This window comes from Carassius gibelio, chromosome B23, assembly GCF_023724105.1.
Source record: "Carassius gibelio isolate Cgi1373 ecotype wild population from Czech Republic chromosome B23, carGib1.2-hapl.c, whole genome shotgun sequence".
Taxonomy (NCBI): Eukaryota; Metazoa; Chordata; class Actinopteri; order Cypriniformes; family Cyprinidae; genus Carassius; species Carassius gibelio.
The window spans coordinates 14,454,138-14,472,025 of record NC_068418.1 but is presented as its reverse complement, the minus strand read 5'-3'; the positions used below and the strand labels follow the sequence as shown (position 1 = coordinate 14,472,025).

General features: G+C 37.2%; 1 protein-coding gene across 1 annotated transcript; it reads right to left on the bottom strand.

The window, feature by feature from the left end:
* Positions 1-163: 163 nt before the first annotated feature.
* Positions 164-17,267, bottom strand: tnnc2.1 (troponin C2, fast skeletal type, tandem duplicate 1). The gene is made up of 6 exons (XM_052593195.1): positions 17,131-17,267; positions 13,727-13,781; positions 13,408-13,551; positions 4,845-4,959; positions 2,157-2,293; positions 164-690 (listed from the first exon to the last, which is right to left on the bottom strand). The coding sequence occupies exons 1-6, from the start codon at positions 17,131-17,133 to the stop codon at positions 659-661; spliced, it is 486 nt and encodes a 161-aa protein (XP_052449155.1). The 5' UTR covers positions 17,134-17,267; the 3' UTR covers positions 164-658.
* Between the last annotated feature and the right edge of the window lie 621 nt (positions 17,268-17,888).

Sequence of the window (17,888 nt, the reverse complement as noted above, 5' to 3'; positions counted from 1 at the left end):
GTCATGAGTTGCAGCTTCTGGAAATGTGATTTGGCCTCATAACAACCTTTTAATGGATTTAGCTTTTAAAAAAGATTAGAGCTGTACGTTTTTACATACACAGAGAGTCTGTATAATTTTAGATACAATCACAGTGAAAAAAATCACCAAACAAACAAGCAGATTGGCCAAGATGTGTATTTTTAATAGATTTTTGCAGACACTGCTAAAATGTGAGCTAAGAGATTCCTTATTTCCATAACAACATTAAGTCTTTTTCCGAGGCGAATGCTGTAGCAGGGTTATTCTGAATCACCATAGAGGGTGAGGGAGAAGGGAAGGGGGTTGAAGGAAGGTTTCTGAACGTCTTGGGAATAAACAGGTGTAGTAGGAGACAGCTGAGGGGAGAGGCGTAAGTGGTTTCCTCTGAAGGGTTATTTATAGATACCATTACAGTGCGGTCCCACAAGAAACACTTCCAACAAGACGGCACTGATCTATAATATTCTCTGTCCCTCAAAGCAAATTCCAGCCCATCTTTATTGTTAGTGTGTTATTTGAAGCCGGGTGATGTTGTGTTTCCTCCGTCCTCTTTTCCTTTAAACATCTCAGGGGGTTGTTCTTGGGAATCCTGACTGCTGTCATTAGGGGTTGGAGGAGACGGGATGTATTTTTTTTCTTACTGGACATTCTCCATCATTTTAAGAAACTCTGGAATGAAAATAAAAATAATTAATATGAATTAACATAAAAGCCACTTTCCTGGCATTGTTAATACTCTCTATACTCTGATACTTTGTATTCAAATGCTGTGATTATATGATGGCGATTATATTTCTAAAAGAAAATGCTTGTCTTCTCTCACATCGTGGGATTCAGAAGAACCCACTAACAACTGGAGATCAGGAAGAAGAATCCCCAGTACGAGTGTAATTACATCTATTTATATCTTTGTGTAATTAAATCTGCTGTCATAAACTCTTAAAAATAAAAGTTCTTAATTAAAAGAGGGTTTCATGAACAATCTTTTATGTTGTAGACACACACACACACACACACACACACACACACACAATTATCACTTCATTAAATAAAAAAAATACCAAATCAGACTGAATTTGCAGACAGATTATGCTAGTGCTTTTTTCATCCTTAACAAAATTAAGCTATTGGTTTGATATTTTGTTATTTAATGCAATGACATTCAGTGCAATAATACATTATTAGACTGTTAGTCATAGTCTGAACATAAATTCTAATGAACGGATGGTGGTAAAGATCTGTTTACCACCTGTCAACCATCTGTTGATTTCCTTTATTAATAACCTTCTTATGATTTTTGTACCATTTGAAAAAGTAACACAATAAAAAAAAAAAAAACATGGCCATGGATAGGCAATTAAATAAATTAAAATAAATTAAAATAAAATAAAGAATTCCATGAAGAAGAAAAAAAATGACTCTATATCACAAAGCACTGTGGAGAACAATCAGATCAACTTATTTTTACCATCCATGTGTTTTCAGATTGGGGAAATTTAATGAGTTTTTATTGTTATTGAAGAGTTAAAAGGAATTATAATACTTGTTTAGACAATAACATTATCTAAACATTGCACCTTTAATTTACCTAATTATGTCAAGATCTCTCATATTACACTTCAGTAATACAGATGTTTTTAATTGATAATAAGAGTTAAGTCAAGTCCTCATATTGCATTCCATTGAATCTGAATATACAAATATTTCATGAAATTATATTTAATATGCTAGTGTTATATTTTTTTTACTATGCCTAAAGAAGGCATAAGAGTATATTGTATCGATAAGCATATGTGTATTCATATCTATATATGCCTTATTACGCTCTAAAAAGCAAAATTTCTTTATTGGCATTGATTTTTCCATAAAGAAATTTTAACATTTACGCAACCTTTCCATTCCATAAAATGTTCTTTATAGTAAAGTAAGGTTTTTTTAGGTTATTTAAATGTTCTTCAGACTAATAAAAAAATATTAATTTTAACAAATATTCACTGAAAGGTTCTTTGGGAAACCAAAATTATTCTTCCATTATGTAGTAACAGAAAATCTATAAAACAACAACAAAAAACTTTGGAACGTTCCTGTTCCACATGAAGGCAGGACAGAAAATAGAAACAATAAAATTGCTTTACCATCAAAATCAAGCTTCCCATCTTTGTTTGTATCTGCATCTGCCATGAGTTCATTTATGTCTTCTTCTGTCACCGGCTCGCCAGTTGCATGCAAAATATCACCAAACTCGTCACGATCGATGAAACCATCTTGGTTCCTGTTGGGAAAATATATAATACTGTTTTAATTACAAAATCTTTCTTGATTTTGTTGTCAAGCTAAGTGACTTATTGTTTTGTGATGTCAGGATGATTACATGAGTGTAATGAACTGAGAAACCATAATTCCCTTGATCTTTTGACATATAAGATGTCACTGTACTATAAAAACATCCTGCAAGTTTTTAAGAACTTTCTTGTTAGTGTAAAATACACTTATATTGAATCAAATCTGCCGAAACGACAGGGTTTAGAACGTACCACTTTATGATGTAATAGTGTGGCTAAACACCGCCTCCACGGAAGAAGATCAATGCCAGCTTCTACATCACTCCCTGTTCAGCCCCGCCCACCAATTCATGTACATAGTGTAAATAACAAGAGAGGTGAACACAGCTCTATGCAGAAAATAAAAGATAAAGATGCTCCGAATACAACATGATGCTGAACAGTGCCAAGTTGTGGAAGAACACAGTCTTTGCATCACCTTCCTTCTGATCCCAATATTAGGAAAGAGTGGGAGAACTTAATTTTTAATGAAGATCCAGACTGCGTCAGTAAGAGCTTGGTCCTCTGTTCACTTCATTTTACAGCGGATTTGTTCACAAACAAGGCACAAAGATTGGAACTAAAAGTATAAAATGTAGTGTTAACTATATTCAGTTAAATTCAATGGAAGTTTATTTCATTGCAAAGCAGCTTTACAGAAAATGTAATATTCTATTTTTAAAGTGCTTAGGTATATATTGGATCCGACAGTAATGTGGCAACAGACAAGTGTGAGTAACTGTTTTGATTGTGGCTGTCAAACATATACACAACTGTTTACCAATCATAGCAGAGGGCGTTTACTTCCAAGTCTACAATTCCCAACTTCTATCCAAACAGAGCTGAAGAGGGGGGTTAAAACAGGACAGAAAATAGCCTATTACTTATCAATTATGTTTTTGAAGTAATAATCTTGTCCACATTATAAGGGGACCTCATAATGTTCATGACCCCATTAATAAGTGTTAAAGTCACGCTGGAAGCGGAAATTACTGAACATTTTAAAACCATTTGAATATGACAATTAAAGAAAAATAGCAAAATATAGCTTAATCTAATTTAGTAATTATTAATTACGGTTACAAGTTGATATAAAAAGTAATAAAATAAAGGAGTTTAAAACGAACAGAAACAAAAAGCAAAAAATTTTTCTGTCTTTCATGTCACACAGGTGGTCTTGAATTTTGGCTGCAATTTGCTATAATTATTGAGTAGAGCGAGGTTAAAGCCAGCAATGATTTGGATGTAGAGTTTTCACTTCAAAGTTTGATTTTTTTCCCTTAAAAGTGTAAAATGGACCTTAAGTGCACACCATGCACATGCATTTATCCCTCTGGCAGTCTGGTTGTTAGGTTTACAGCAATGAAACAATCACATCAAGAATGTGAAACAGACACACACACACACACACATAAACTTGTAAACAGGGTCTAATAAGCATGTTTTTAATTATTTTAATTACCTATAAGTATTTGTAAAATATTTACGTAAAACTATATTGCCAATGCATAGAAATGATTGACTGCTTTTATTTGTCAATCAAACTGACAGTTTTCTTACTTTCGTATCACAACCTTCATCTGTCATTAGACATAATTGTGATTGTGCATATGTGCTATTTACATTTGAAAAATGTAAGTTATTTTTAGATGTACTGTCCTGAGATGTGTTGTTCATGTGGGATATGGCCTGGGGGAAAAGTTATTCTTGTGTCTGGCTGTTTTGGTCCTCAAAAGTTCTGTGTTCTGTGTTCAGAGTTCTGTAGCACAACAGTCCAAAGAGGAAGTGTAATGGGTGTGAGGGGTCCAGAGTGATTTGACCAGCCCTTTTCCTCATTCTGGAGGTGTAAATGTCTTGGAGGTTAGGCAGGGGGACACCAGTAATCTTCTAAGCCATCCTGACTGTCCGTTTTAGATTCCTGATGTCTGATTTGGAAGCTGAGCCAAACCAAACAGTTATAGATGAACGCAGGACAGACTCAATGACAGCCAAGTAAAACTGTGTGAGCAGCTCTTCAGTTGGCAAAGGAAGTACATCCTCTGCTGGGCCTTTTTCACAATAGCGTCAATGCGATTGTCCCACTTCAAATCCTGAGAGATGATGGTGCCCAGTAATCTGAATGACTCTACTGCAACCAGTGCTGATCCTAGACTTTTGGAGGCGATACGCAAAAGTGTGTTGGCCGGGGACGAGGGACGTAAGTGATTATGAACGAATGAATGAAACACATTTGTCCATGTTTCACTCAGCCTCAAATCATGCTCACAGAACGCACTTGAGAAACATTTTGTGGCTCGGTATTCTTTCAAATAATTTTTTCAAATCATTGTCTGGAGCAAGACTGTACAACATTCATGTTACATGATTTTACTGATTTTTACGTAGAAAGGGCAACAAATATTTGTGTCTGTGATACAATGAGCATGGAAACCATAGTGTAAGTTTTTTTTCTTGGGCCCTAATATCCTTTCCTCACACTGTTTCGATGGTAACATTACATACTTGTCAAAGACACGGAAGCATTCAGATAGTTCCTCCTCAGACTTGCCAGCTTGATCTTCTTTTAGCTGCTGCACCATCATGACCAAGAACTCCTCAAAGTCAATAGTGCCACTGCCTAAGAATGCAAAACTGAGATGTGATGGGACAGACCGAAATGTAGACAGGAATGAACAGAAAATAGTTTGTGTATTTGGTTTCTAAAATGTGGCAGGAACAAACCAAGTTTAAAGGGATTATTCACCAAAAAATACAAATTCTGTCATCATTAACTCACCCCTCATGTTGTTTCAAACCTGTATGATTCTGCTAGAGGTATTATGAAGAATGTTGGTAACCACTTCTTTTATATGATCATTCTTCAATAATTACATCTTTAACCCTGCACCGATGGGTGCCAGACAAAACCGATGGAGATCTAATACCTCCTTGTTACAGGACTTTATATCTGTGGCTGATTTATACAGCTCTTTGGTTTTTACCCGATTAACAGAGATTCAGCCTCTGAGCCCCAAGTATTATGGGAAACCACTTAATTTATATTTATGAATTTAGCAGATACTTTTATCCAAAGTGACTTATATTGCATTCAGGCTATATACTTTTTCCTGTACCTGTGTTCCCTGTACCCTACATTTACCCACAATGCTTAATTATGGGTAAATGTATTAGCTTTTCATTCTTTAATAAAAATTGTAGGGAGAGCCATACATTTGAATTAGAAAATCAAATTGATCTACATTTTGTGTGACCAAAGCCAAAACAGTAATTGTTCTTGAATCAGAATTGAAATCTATATGTTTAAATAGAGCTGAATTCATCATACATTGTACTAGACAATCATATTATTTCTATCGAGAATGCTATTCCAAGCTGTTGGCTTTGAGGTTGAACGATGGTGAGTCTAAGGCCAGTATATCGGCAATTAGACATGAGGGCTCATTATATACTCAACCTAAGGATATAAACAAAGTATTTGAAAACTACTACCAACATTTGTATACTTCCAACTCTGACCCAACAAATATTGGTTTATCCCTTTAACATTAAAATATTCCCAAATGAAATTACTCTCAGCACAATATATTGGATAGCCCTTTGACGATCAAGGAATTAAAATCCACCCTGCATTCCATGAGCAGAAATAAAGCCCCTGGGCTAGATGGAATTCCCCAAGAGTTACTGAAGACACTATGGGACATTATAGCCCCCTTGATTCTTAATTCTCTTAATTTTGCTTTACCCAGGGACCAACCAAACTTTGCTGCTGAAGAAAGGGAAGGATCCACTCAAATGCTCTAGTTACGGCCAATTAACCTGCTGCTCTACATTTACATTTACATTTAATCATTTAGCAGACGCCTTTATCCAAAGCAACTTACAAATGAGAACAATAGAAGCAATCAGACCAACAAGAGAAAAACAACACTATACAAATGCCATGACAAGTCTAGTACAGAACACATAGCCAGGTTTTTTTTTTTAGAATATGATAGACAAGAAAAGAAAAGGTAAGTGCTAGTATTAGTTGGTTAAGTGCTGGCGAAAAAGATGAGTCTTTAGATGTTTTTTGAAAATGAGTAAAGACCCGAGATCGGGAGGTCATTCCACCAGCTGGGCACAGTCCAGGAAAAGGTCCTTGAAAGTGAATTTGAACCTTTTTGGGATGGCACCACAAGGCGTCGTACATTTGCAGAGTGCAAACTTCTGGAGGGCACATAAGATTGAACTAGTTAGCTTAGGTATGTTGGTGCCGTGCCAGTGGTCGTCTTGTAGGCAAGCATCAGTACCTTGAATATGATGTGAGCGGCTACTGGTAGCCAGTGTAACCTGATAAAGAGAGGATTAAATTTAGCTGTTTTTGGCTCATTGAAGACAACCCTTGCTGCTACATTCTGGATCAGTTGCAGAGGCTTGATAGTACTGTACATGCAGGAAGACCTGCCAGGAGAGCATTACAATAGTCCAGTCTGGAGAGAACAAGAGCTTGGACAAGAAGTTGGGTGGCTTGCTCTGAGAGGAAGGGTCTAATCTTCCTAATGTTGTATAAGGCAAATCTGCAGGACCAGGTCGTTGTAGCAATATGGTCTGTGAAGCTTAACTGATGATCTAGTACTAAGCCTTGAGGATCCCCAGTAGCAAGTTGTTGTGACTTAGAAACTTCACCCCTCCAAGACACCCTGAAGGATCTATCAGAAAGGTAGGACTTAAACCACAGGAGTGCAGTTCCAGAGATGCCCATCTTTCTGAGGGTAGACAGGAGAATATGGTGATTAACCGTGTCAAAAGCAGCAGACAGGTCCAGCAAGATGAGTACTGAGGATTTTGAAGCTGCTCTTGCCAGTCGCAGGGCTTCAGTGACCGAGAACAGGGCCGTCTCAGTTGAATGGCCGCTTTTGAAGCCAAAGTGTTTGCTGTTCAGGAGGTTGTTCTGTACAAGGAACATAGGGAACTAGTTGAGCACAGCTCGCTCAAGTGTCTTGGCAATGAATGAAAGAAGGGATCTGTAGTTTTCTAGATGTGCTGGATTTAGAGATGGTTTCTTCAGCAGTGGGCTTACCTGTGCCTGCTTAAATGCTGAGGGAAATGTTCCAGAGTAAAGAGAGGAGATGATAATGTGATAGGAGATAATGTGATATGGTCCTGAAACTTATGTGTAACTTTTTTAAAAATTATATCCACAGATTCAAAGCTAATGACAAAAGCCCTGGCTTTAAGATTAGATCAATCTACAGGAGACTTAATTAACTAAGACTTATCAGGTTTTATGGGGGAGATTTGCAGCAGTCAATGTACATAGGCTTCTTCATTTTATTCAACAAGCAGACTCAGAGAAAGCATTCGACAGAATTGAGTGGAGTTTTTTGTGGTTTGGCTGTTTATTTCTACAAGCAGTCAAAACTATTTATTCTGAATGCTCAACCAGAGTAATCACTGGTTCTTATATCGCCTTTCATTTTTTCAGAATTATTCTGATAACTTGGTTGTAGCTATGTTTCAGCTATCTAACATAGTCCTGGAGTTGAATGGGGGAACGTCTCTCCTCTGAGGTTCATGGCAACTGCAGAGCAGCTGGTGTATCCAGTTTGCCAGGCAAATGAAGATCTTCACAACCTCCTTTTCTTTTGAGCTTGGGCTTTAAACAACTTCGGGTGCAGTCTCCATTTCAATAGAACAGGGAATTTCAGGCACTAATACGTCGTCTCCAGCTGTGAACACTCTCAATTTGGCACTTTTGTCATGACTCCTTTGTTGTTGTTTTTGCAACACTTTGGCTTTAAGGTCTGGTAAGAGGAGATTGAATGTAGATCTCAGCTTCCTTGCCATGAGCACCTTGGCAGGTGACACCCCTATAGTCAAATGTGGGGTGATCCGATAGTTGAACAAGAATTTTGATAACCTGGTTTCCAAGGTATGAAGAAAAAGCCATTTCCAGAAAATAAGATCTGAGGTAAGTTTCTCAATGGTAGCTTGTGATGTTGAGGTCATGGGGTAAATGTCTATCCATTTAGACAGTGCATCTATAATGACCAAAAAAATCTTTCCCAAGAAAGGGGCCACATAATCTTACTGGTTTGAATTCCAGCATGTCCAGTATTAAAACTTTATCTGGATTACCTTGAACTTGTTCCACTTCCAAACTGTATTCCCAATTGGGAATATTATTATTCTGCTGGTATCAGTGTACAGGATGTAAACCTAGAGGTTTCTTAGTGTTATCTTCCATTCGATGTGAAAGCTGCCAGGCCGTATAAAGAGGCATCACATGAGAGGATCAACTCTTTCTCAGAAGAATAGTGTACTAACACATCTGCCGACTGTAGGAGTTCCTTTGATTTCTGGAAAGTCTTAGTTTGGGAATCGCCTCAGCACCATTGTGTGCCCTTTCTAAACAGTCAGTGGAGGGGAGCTAGGACACTGGACAAATTAGGTAGAAGCTTGTTATAGCAGTTCAGCACCCCCAAGTAAGCTTTTAATTAAGTGACATTAGTGGGACACACAGAGACAGTTTATAAGAGACATGCCACTTCCTCAATCCTCAATACAACTACATAAGGAAAACCTGTAACGGCAAAGATGTCGTTTGTGTGCACATGTCCCGTCCCTCCCGCTGGAAAGCCAATCATCTGCTTTTAACAGTCAAGCTTGGAAACATTTAAGCCTACTGGTTCTGGTTCCACTGACGTATGCGCACAGTTGAGGAACCCTTGCACATGCGTAGTAAAGGTATAACCTGTGGGGGAAAAGGCGTTTTAAACCTTATTTTGGGGCAAAGTCATCAAAAATTTTCAGCGATATTTATAATATTTTACTGCTGTTTCTATACATGCTGTTTTTATGTCCCAGTGACCAGTGAAAGTGCAGTTCTGACTCTCTGCCCATTCATTTAGATAGGAGCTGGTCTTGTTATTCTGAAATAGCTGCTTGGAGGCGTTGCCAAGATGGTGGCTGACTGGCACGACTTGCCTGAAAGGACTTTGGACACAGAGCCTTTGTCAATGCTTGCAAATGCTTGTAAACCCTGGGCATCAACCAGATGACTCAAGTAACACACTTTCTTTTTAAAGGAATTCACATTTGCTCCTTTTTAGGCACAGATCAGTATCTTGTAGCTGAGTAATCACAACATCCAGGGTTTGCAAGTGCTCTTCATCCATCACCCCAGTGATCAGGATCATCAAGATAGACAGATACATGGGTTAATCCGAGCAGACAAAGTTCCTATGGTTGCCACCAGCCCTGCTTTATTCACCTCTAGTTTTGACACGTACATCCATTTCCACTTGAAATTCATCTTCTGTCATCTATAACTGTCCATTCAAAAATATCCATTGATCCTCGTCACTAAAAATATGTGGTGTCGTGTTGAATGATCACAAAGAAGCATCCATAAATAAAGAGACGTTTTAATCTCAAAAAGTGAGGACAGACGAACACAGCTTTATTCACTCACAACTTTTTCAACTCCTTTTTCTTTTTCTCCCTGTCTGAACTGAACCATGAGCTCTCCTCTACCGCCGGCACCTCACCCCTCCCCCTCCCTAGATGCTTCCCTCATAGCAGGTAATAATATTGAACATATTTATAACATGGAGCACACTGCCTCAATGCCACACTGCCCCCCTCAGGTTTCCTTGTCCCCGGGGAAGAGTGAAATCCATAAAGCACTTTTGTCCTCTAAGTGCTTCTCTGTGCAAAACCACAGCATTGGCCTCCGGCCATTTTGTAAAATAGTCCATGGTGACCACCACAAACCGATTTCCTCTAGGGCTCTGGGGAAATGGTCCAAACACATCCACAGCCACATGATCCATGGGACAACCGACCAGACGTTGTTGCAGTGGGTCATGTGACTGCCCCGTTTGCCCCTTTTTGGCAGTGCAGGCTTCACATAGATGACAGTAGGACTCTACATCCCTAAGACAAGTGTTCCAGTAGTACTTTAATGTTTTGTTCACCCAAAAAATTTCCTACTTTCAGCTGTCCATCCATTGCCTCCAAAATCAAGTGGTGACAGCACTACTGTGTGCCACTTGGTTATGACAGTTGCAGGTTCCATGAATCCCCTCAGCAACACTCATATTCAAAGTCAGGCCATCTTGCATGGACCACAGCCCCCTCATCACTGGTTCAAAAGCCGCAACCTCTTCCCAAACTAGCCTTTGCCTTGTTTTCACCGAGTTAATTAGTACCTGGAGTTTGGGTCCTTATGCTATTCAATGGCCCATGCTACATTTTAATCAGGCAAAGAAAAACAAAAACCCTCCATCTGCATTTCTGGGGTCTTGTCAGACATTATTCTGCCGCATATATCCAGCTAACCGCTCATTCTGATGACTTTTCCCTTCCGATATTGGTTGGTCAATTGAAACTCCTTTAGGAGTTCTATCCACTGAGCCACCTGTTTCTATGGCTCCCAGAAAGACAACAGCCTAGCGCAGTGATGCGTGATCTGTTCAGATTACAAAAGGGAGACCACACAGAGGTGATGCCTGAAATGGCTGAACTGCCTCTACCACAGCTTAAAGTTCTCATTGGGTTACATAGCAATTATGCCCTACTCTGCTGAAGGCCAGACTGTAATAGGCTATGACTCTCTCCCCTTTTATAACATCCTGGGAGAGAATGGCGCCTAGGCCTACATTACTTGCATCCGTGTCCAGGATGAACAGTAATCTAGGGTCTGGTGCAACTAAGACTAGGGCATGACACAAAGCCTACTGCTGTTCTTGTCCCCACTGAAACCGCTGCGTTTTCTTTGTTAGCTGATGGAGAGGGGTGGCAACAGTGGCAAACCCTGGAAAAACTTCCGATATTATGACACCAGGAAAGCCCTCAACTGCCTAAGGCTGCATGGGACTGGCCAATTGCAGACAGCTGCAGTTTTCTGATCATCAGTGGCCACTCCTGCCGCACTCACGTAGTAGCCCAGAAAGGTTACTGCTTTCAGCATCAGCTGGCACTTCTCCGGATGTAGCTTTAAAATAGTTATTATTATTAGTTACTATTAAGATAAATATACTTCAGAGGCTAAGTTTTTTATTCTCTTTGTTATCTCTGACACCACCTGCTGGTTATTTTAAAGAGATCAATACTGCAGTATCAAAATTATTGTGGAATAATAAGAGGCCTAGAATTTGTCCTAAAAATATGCACCAGCTAAAACCTCATGGTGGCTTAACCCTACCCTATTATTTAGCATTCCAGATGACACCCCTGTTCCATAGCCGATTTAGCAACTAATTTGGCATAATAATAATAATATTTGTACTGGTAGAAAATCATTAATTTCCAAATGCTGGGTTGAATGTGGTATTTACGCTTTAAAAGACCTGTACAATGATTATGGGCTCAAGTCCTATCAGATTCTAAAGAATGAATTCTTTTTCCCAGGATTCTCCTTTTACTTGTACTTAAAAGGGTGGTTGCAATATAGACAACCGAAGCACATGCCACTGAGGAGAGGGGCGGGACATTTAGACTTGAACTAGGCGCGGTTTAGCCAATCACAAAACACACTGGACTAGCTAACCAGTCTATCGTGTATGTCTGAGGGAGTGGCTTCATAAAAACAGGAAATGATCAGTGCATTTCTCAGAGAAGGAACAGAGCGGTGAAAAATAAAGATCAATTATTTGAAAAAATAATAAGTGTTTTTTTATTGTTCATAAACAATAAATCAAACCTAGAAAAAACAGTCAACCACCCCTTTAAGATTAAGATCTGTAGTGAAAGCCTATGGATACCCTGGTTGGTTAAAATATCACCTCATCCTATGATAAACTGGATGGATTCTTATATGGCTTCCAGAGGTTTTGTGAGTATAATCAGGGGTACATATACTGCAAGGGGTCCACAGGTCCGCAAGCACAACAATTAGTTCAGAGTGCACATTTGAGTACCGACATGGTTGACTGCTTTTAATGCACAATTACCATTTTAGATTGACAAACTGTACTTTATAAGATTTCTATTCAAAATGAAAACATAAAATCTAGGCTACCAGCTAACATTTTTAAAGCACAATGCAAAACGGTGACATTTCATTCACTGATACTCTACAATCGGCAGTGTTAAACCCGGAAGTGCATAGACTTACTTGCTGGCAACCCACCAAAATAAAAGCTTGCAGATTTTAAGTTTGCAAATTAAAAAAATAAATAAAATCAAATTAAAATTCATAATTAATGTTCAAATTAAAATAATAATAATAGTATTTTATTTTTAAGTTTACTATAAAATAACTGTATTTAATACTCCCTTCTTTCACTAGCAGCTCAAGTCAAGGTACATGTATGAATATGTTCTTGGATTGTTCCCAAGTTGTGTTGCTCTGGTCCTTCATACAGGACTTGTTGTTGGATCTTCTAAAGACTCAAATCCATAAGGACTCACTGCTTTGTCTTTTGCTGGATGATTCATTGCTGTCATTGTCTGTAAATCAAAAAAGGGATTCTATCTGCTGCTCTTACTGCTGCCAAAAAGGTTATTCTGAAATTGTGGTTTGATCCATTCACCCCAGTTAGGTTTACTTGGATGTCATATGTATTTGCTTGACATTGTCCTTTTGGAGTGTAACACAGACAAACTACATGGTGTCACCAGAAAGACAACACAATTTTGGTTGGACCTTATTGACACTTTATTAATTTACTTGTAATCCTGCTAATATTGTTTTTTAATATTATATTGTAAGCCCCCCCCCCCCCATGTTTTTTTATGTATATGGCAAAATTTCAGGCTCTGCTGTTAATAGTTACAAACCTAAAATGTGTCATAAATAAGGAATCAATCAATAAATAAATAGAATAAAAAGAATGTTGTCCAAACCAAACAGTTGTCGGTAGCCATTGTCTTTCATAGTATTGAAAAACAACCTCAATGGCTATTGTCAACGGCTGGGTACCCACATTCTTCAACATATCTATTATATTCACTAAAATAAAATAAAAAATTCATACAGGTTTGAAATTACATGATAGTGAGTAAATAATGACAGAATTCACATTTTTGCATGTAAACTCTTATTCAATGTAGTCCATTTTTGGGAGACGACCCAACTTACCATCTTCATCTACTTCTTCAATGATGGCATCCAGTTCCTCTCTGGATGGATTCTGACCCAGCATCCTCATGACGGTACCCAGCTCCTTGGTGCTGATATCACCGCCACCGTCGGTGTCAAACATGTCGAAGGCAGCCTTGAACTCTTTGATTTGAGATGGAAAGAAAGGAAAAAAAAATAATAATTGAAAACAAGATGTGAAAAGCTGCATAATAAGATTTTTATAAACTGAATATTCACCACTTAAAGGCAAGAAGAATGAATAAAATTTTCTGAATGAGCAAAATCACGTAGAGTTTGTCAAAGTTCACACACTCACCAGCAATCATTTCCTCACTCAGGAAAGAGCGGGCATCATTCTGGGCATCAGTGGGCTAATGAAAAAAAAAGAATGCGATATACTAAGATCCGCATGGTGCACAAATCAGACTGAAAATTTAAAATGACTTTGCGCATTATTTGGAACTGGACAACCTTCACATGTGGCTCCTAGTATTGGATTAAGGAAAATATATTTCCACGTATATTCATGGCAAATAAAGAGCAGACAAGGACAACTTTCTGAAAAGCATTTCCTTTTAAACAGTTCTGTCTGAGTTCAACTTTATAAAGTAAAAATATGTAGAAACTCAAGTGGCCTTTAAATGCTTTTCAATAAAAAAAAGAGTTAGAATAAATATTAATTATCAAACAGAATTACTGTAAAAGTGAAATATTATCACTGCATTAAATAAACAAACATCAAATGAGAAATTTGCAAACAAATTATGCAATAGCCTTTATCATACATAACAAAATTACAGTAAGTAATTAGCTTTCTATTTTATTTAATGCAATGAAATTCGTATTTTATTTATAGACTGAATCTCAAATAATACTTTACAGGTAAACTAAAGGTGGACACTTTAGACACTTAACACTTGTGTGGTCTTTTACACACAAGAATTTTACATTTTGAATATTAAAAAATTGAAGCTTCATTGGAATGGAGAGAAACTGTTGACTTTTATGGCACTTGGTGTGTGACCACACACAAAAAATGAGGGCATGATTCAAAAAGCTAAGTGCTCGTAGAAAAAAATGGTCACACTCATGTTCTTTGGTTAAATATGACTGACTATAGGAAATTAATGGGAAATGGGAAAAAATAAATGAAAATACAGACAATTTGTGTGTGTAGTATCTACAAATCCCCATGATGCAAAAACAAATTGCACAGCAATGAAGGGGTGAAACTCTAAAACATCTAGAGTGTAAAATCAGCACACCCACTTACATTCGCGCTGACACACACACACACACACACTTGTATACACATACCCCATAAACTGGTGTGCCTGTAACACAGCAACTATGTAAAATAAAATAAATAATTCAACAACAATTTAGTAAAAAAAAGTGGACAGCAAGGAAGGGGTTGCACTCTAAAACATCAGGAGTCCAAAACAGCCACATCCACTCACAACACACAAATATACTGTACACACTCAAATGAATTGGTATGGCCATAACCATATAGCCAAAATGAGTCAGAAAACTGGTTAAAATGAGATCAGGCCCAGAAGGATTAAGCTCCGATAAAGCGTTCCTGATTATTCCTGTTACATTTTATAGAGTGTTAATGTTTCGTATAACAAAATAATTTTTTTATTCAGGTTTGACTACAGTAATAATAATTGAAAAACTGACGCTTCAAATCAACATTTAAAACTATATATATATATATATATATATATATATATATATATATATATATATATATATATATATATATATATATATATATATATATATATATGGGCTGGACGAATTATCGCTTGCTATTGTTATGCGTGTCTCTTTAGTAAAGCTGGTTCTGTGATCGCTGTATTATATTTGGTTATGAATGCGATATTGCGTAGCTTGTCAGCATGCAGCATGCAGCCCTTATATATATATATATATATATATATATATATATATATATATATATATATATATATATATATATATATATATATATATATATATATATATATATATATATAAACCTTGTCAGATAGTAGTCTTTGAGAATGCCTTAATATGCATTTAAATCCACAACCCAATAAAAGCAAACAGTTATGTATAAAAACAACTATGGAATTCAAAAGCCTCTCTATTGATTCCTATACAGTCATCTAGTGGTTACACCATGAAATTGCATGTTTTTCTTTCCCTGATCTCACCAGGAGGTGCTAATCTGCTTTTAAAAAAAGTGTTTTAAAGGCCTAGTCTCCCATACGGCATTGATAGAAAAATAATCGTAAAGAAAAGATTTTAAAAATGTATAATACTTATTGCATAAATTTCAGCTGTCTGGTCACTTTTGACCGCAAAGACCATGAGTGTGACTACTAAATGAGGAGAGCAGAAGGGTTTAATAATTAAATTATTAAAATAAATTAAGTAACATCTATTTAGAACTGAAGGAGTAATGTCATGACCAGCTCCACATCACAAATCACTCTAGAGAACATGCAGAATTTACTCCACTTCCATATGTCCTCAAGTGAAGCAGATTTAATGGGTTTCTACTAAAGCTATTATTGAAGAGTTAAAAGGAAAGAACAGACTATTATTTGAATAGCTTAATTCTACAGCCATAAAAAAGACAATGCGACAGAAAAAGGAAACTGATTTATTTACCTAATGATGAAAAGATCTCTCATATCCCACTTCAGTAAAAAAGGTGATATAATAATATTATAAAAGAGTAAAAGGAAATAAGTCAGAACAAGTCCTTAAATTGAATTACAAAATCATAATATTGAATGCATAAACTTTTCATGAAATTGAATTGAATATGTTCCCTAAAGAAGGCATGAGATGGGAGAAGCGTACAGTCTCTATACTGTACATTGCATTAATGAGTTTCTCCATGAAATGTATTCTGGAACATGTAAGATAAATGTACAAGTACAAGAGATCTGTCAAACAATATGTTCTCGCATAGTCCAGAACTGAACACAGTGTTTAAATATAGCTGCAGCTCCTACTGTACTAAACCACAAATATTCTCCATCTCCATACGATTCACTACAATTTGATAGGGAAGGGCACAAAAAGGACCCAGTGACCCTTTTGCCTGTTCTTGCCGTGGTTTTGTTTAAAAAGGCTATTTAGAACCAACATGAAAATACATTCCTCTCATAGAGCCAGAATCACGTTGTTCACATTCACATTCTCAGGAGGAATCACAGAATGACACTGCAAATGTCAAAGGACCATAGTCTTAGCACTGTAATAAAACCCTGTTAGTTCCCTCTCTGATGATGTGGATTACCACAGGTATCCAGAAACCACAATAAACCAACACTAGCAAAGGCAAAGAAGAGAAGTCACTTGTCAATCACTAGAAAATACTTAACAGTAGTGATGGTTCGAATATTAATTGTACTGTAAATATATTTGCGAAACACTGCAAGCCAAAAAGACTCATGAAATGTAAGCCTTATATTTGAACAGGCTCAGTGTTGACACATAAAGTTCTACATTTAAAATGTGCTTTATGTGTAGCATCTATGCAAACTGGTTTTATTCAAGGAAAATATAATTTCATGTGACCGAATCAGCTTGATGTCATTTAATTAAAATGGCCATGTTAAACCTACACATATCCACTTTTTCATTCTCTTCTAGATCTCCAAGAAAACTGTCCAGTCATAAGTATGAATCATATCTAATAATTTCCAGAAATCTTACCATATTGACAGCTTGTTATTGAGATCAAAGCGTATATGAAAACAATAACAGTCTTCTGTCCAGCAGCCTTCCTCCCAAACGTACGTCTCCAGACTCTCTAATAAGACTCTCACTCTTCCAGAAAATGGCCAGGATTGGACAAGAAACTCTACAGACTGAACTTGTCAACCAATGTCTGTTCAGACTTAAAAAAAAGTCCCACCCTACTTCTTCATCCCTTTCTAATCCACTGCCACCTCTATGTGTCCTTCATTGCCCCATATTTAGCTGAAGGATGGACAAGTGGTCTCAATGGCATTTCCCTGCCAAGGAAAAAATATAATAATAATTTAAAAAAGCAACACAAGGTTATTTATGCAGTGGATAAACAGATTCCAGAGACAGATGTAGGCTACAAGGTGGGACAAGTTCCCTCACCCACATGACTGTATCTTCATGTTATCTGTCATCTAACAGTAAGTTTGGATGATTATCCCCGTCTATACTGACCGTCTCACTTGGATCTGCTTCAGATTGATGCATATTAGGAAACAGTGAGTCACAACAAGACAACGAGATTCATGTAAGGCTTCACAGTCAGCTGGTCATTGTATCACCCTGAAGGAGTGCAGCCACACTCTCAAAAAAGATGGATAGGGTACTCTTAGGCAGCAATATGTACAGTTTAGTACTATAATATAACAATTTGACCTTTTTGAAAAGGTATTGGCCAGGTGACATCTTTTGTACCATTTTTCTGAGTGTGTATTCTCAAAATA

What these genes read in the sequence shown, in the direction of transcription:
- tnnc2.1 (XM_052593195.1), bottom strand. An exon ending in GAGTGAGGAAATGATTGCTG is followed by an intron (nt 13,552 to 13,726) that starts GTGAGTGTGTGA and finishes CTCAAATCAAAG; the next exon opens with AGTTCAAGGCTGCCTTCGAC. An exon ending in TGCTTCCGTGTCTTTGACAA is followed by an intron (nt 2,294 to 4,844) that starts GTATGTAATGTT and finishes TTTTCCCAACAG; the next exon opens with GAACCAAGATGGTTTCATCG.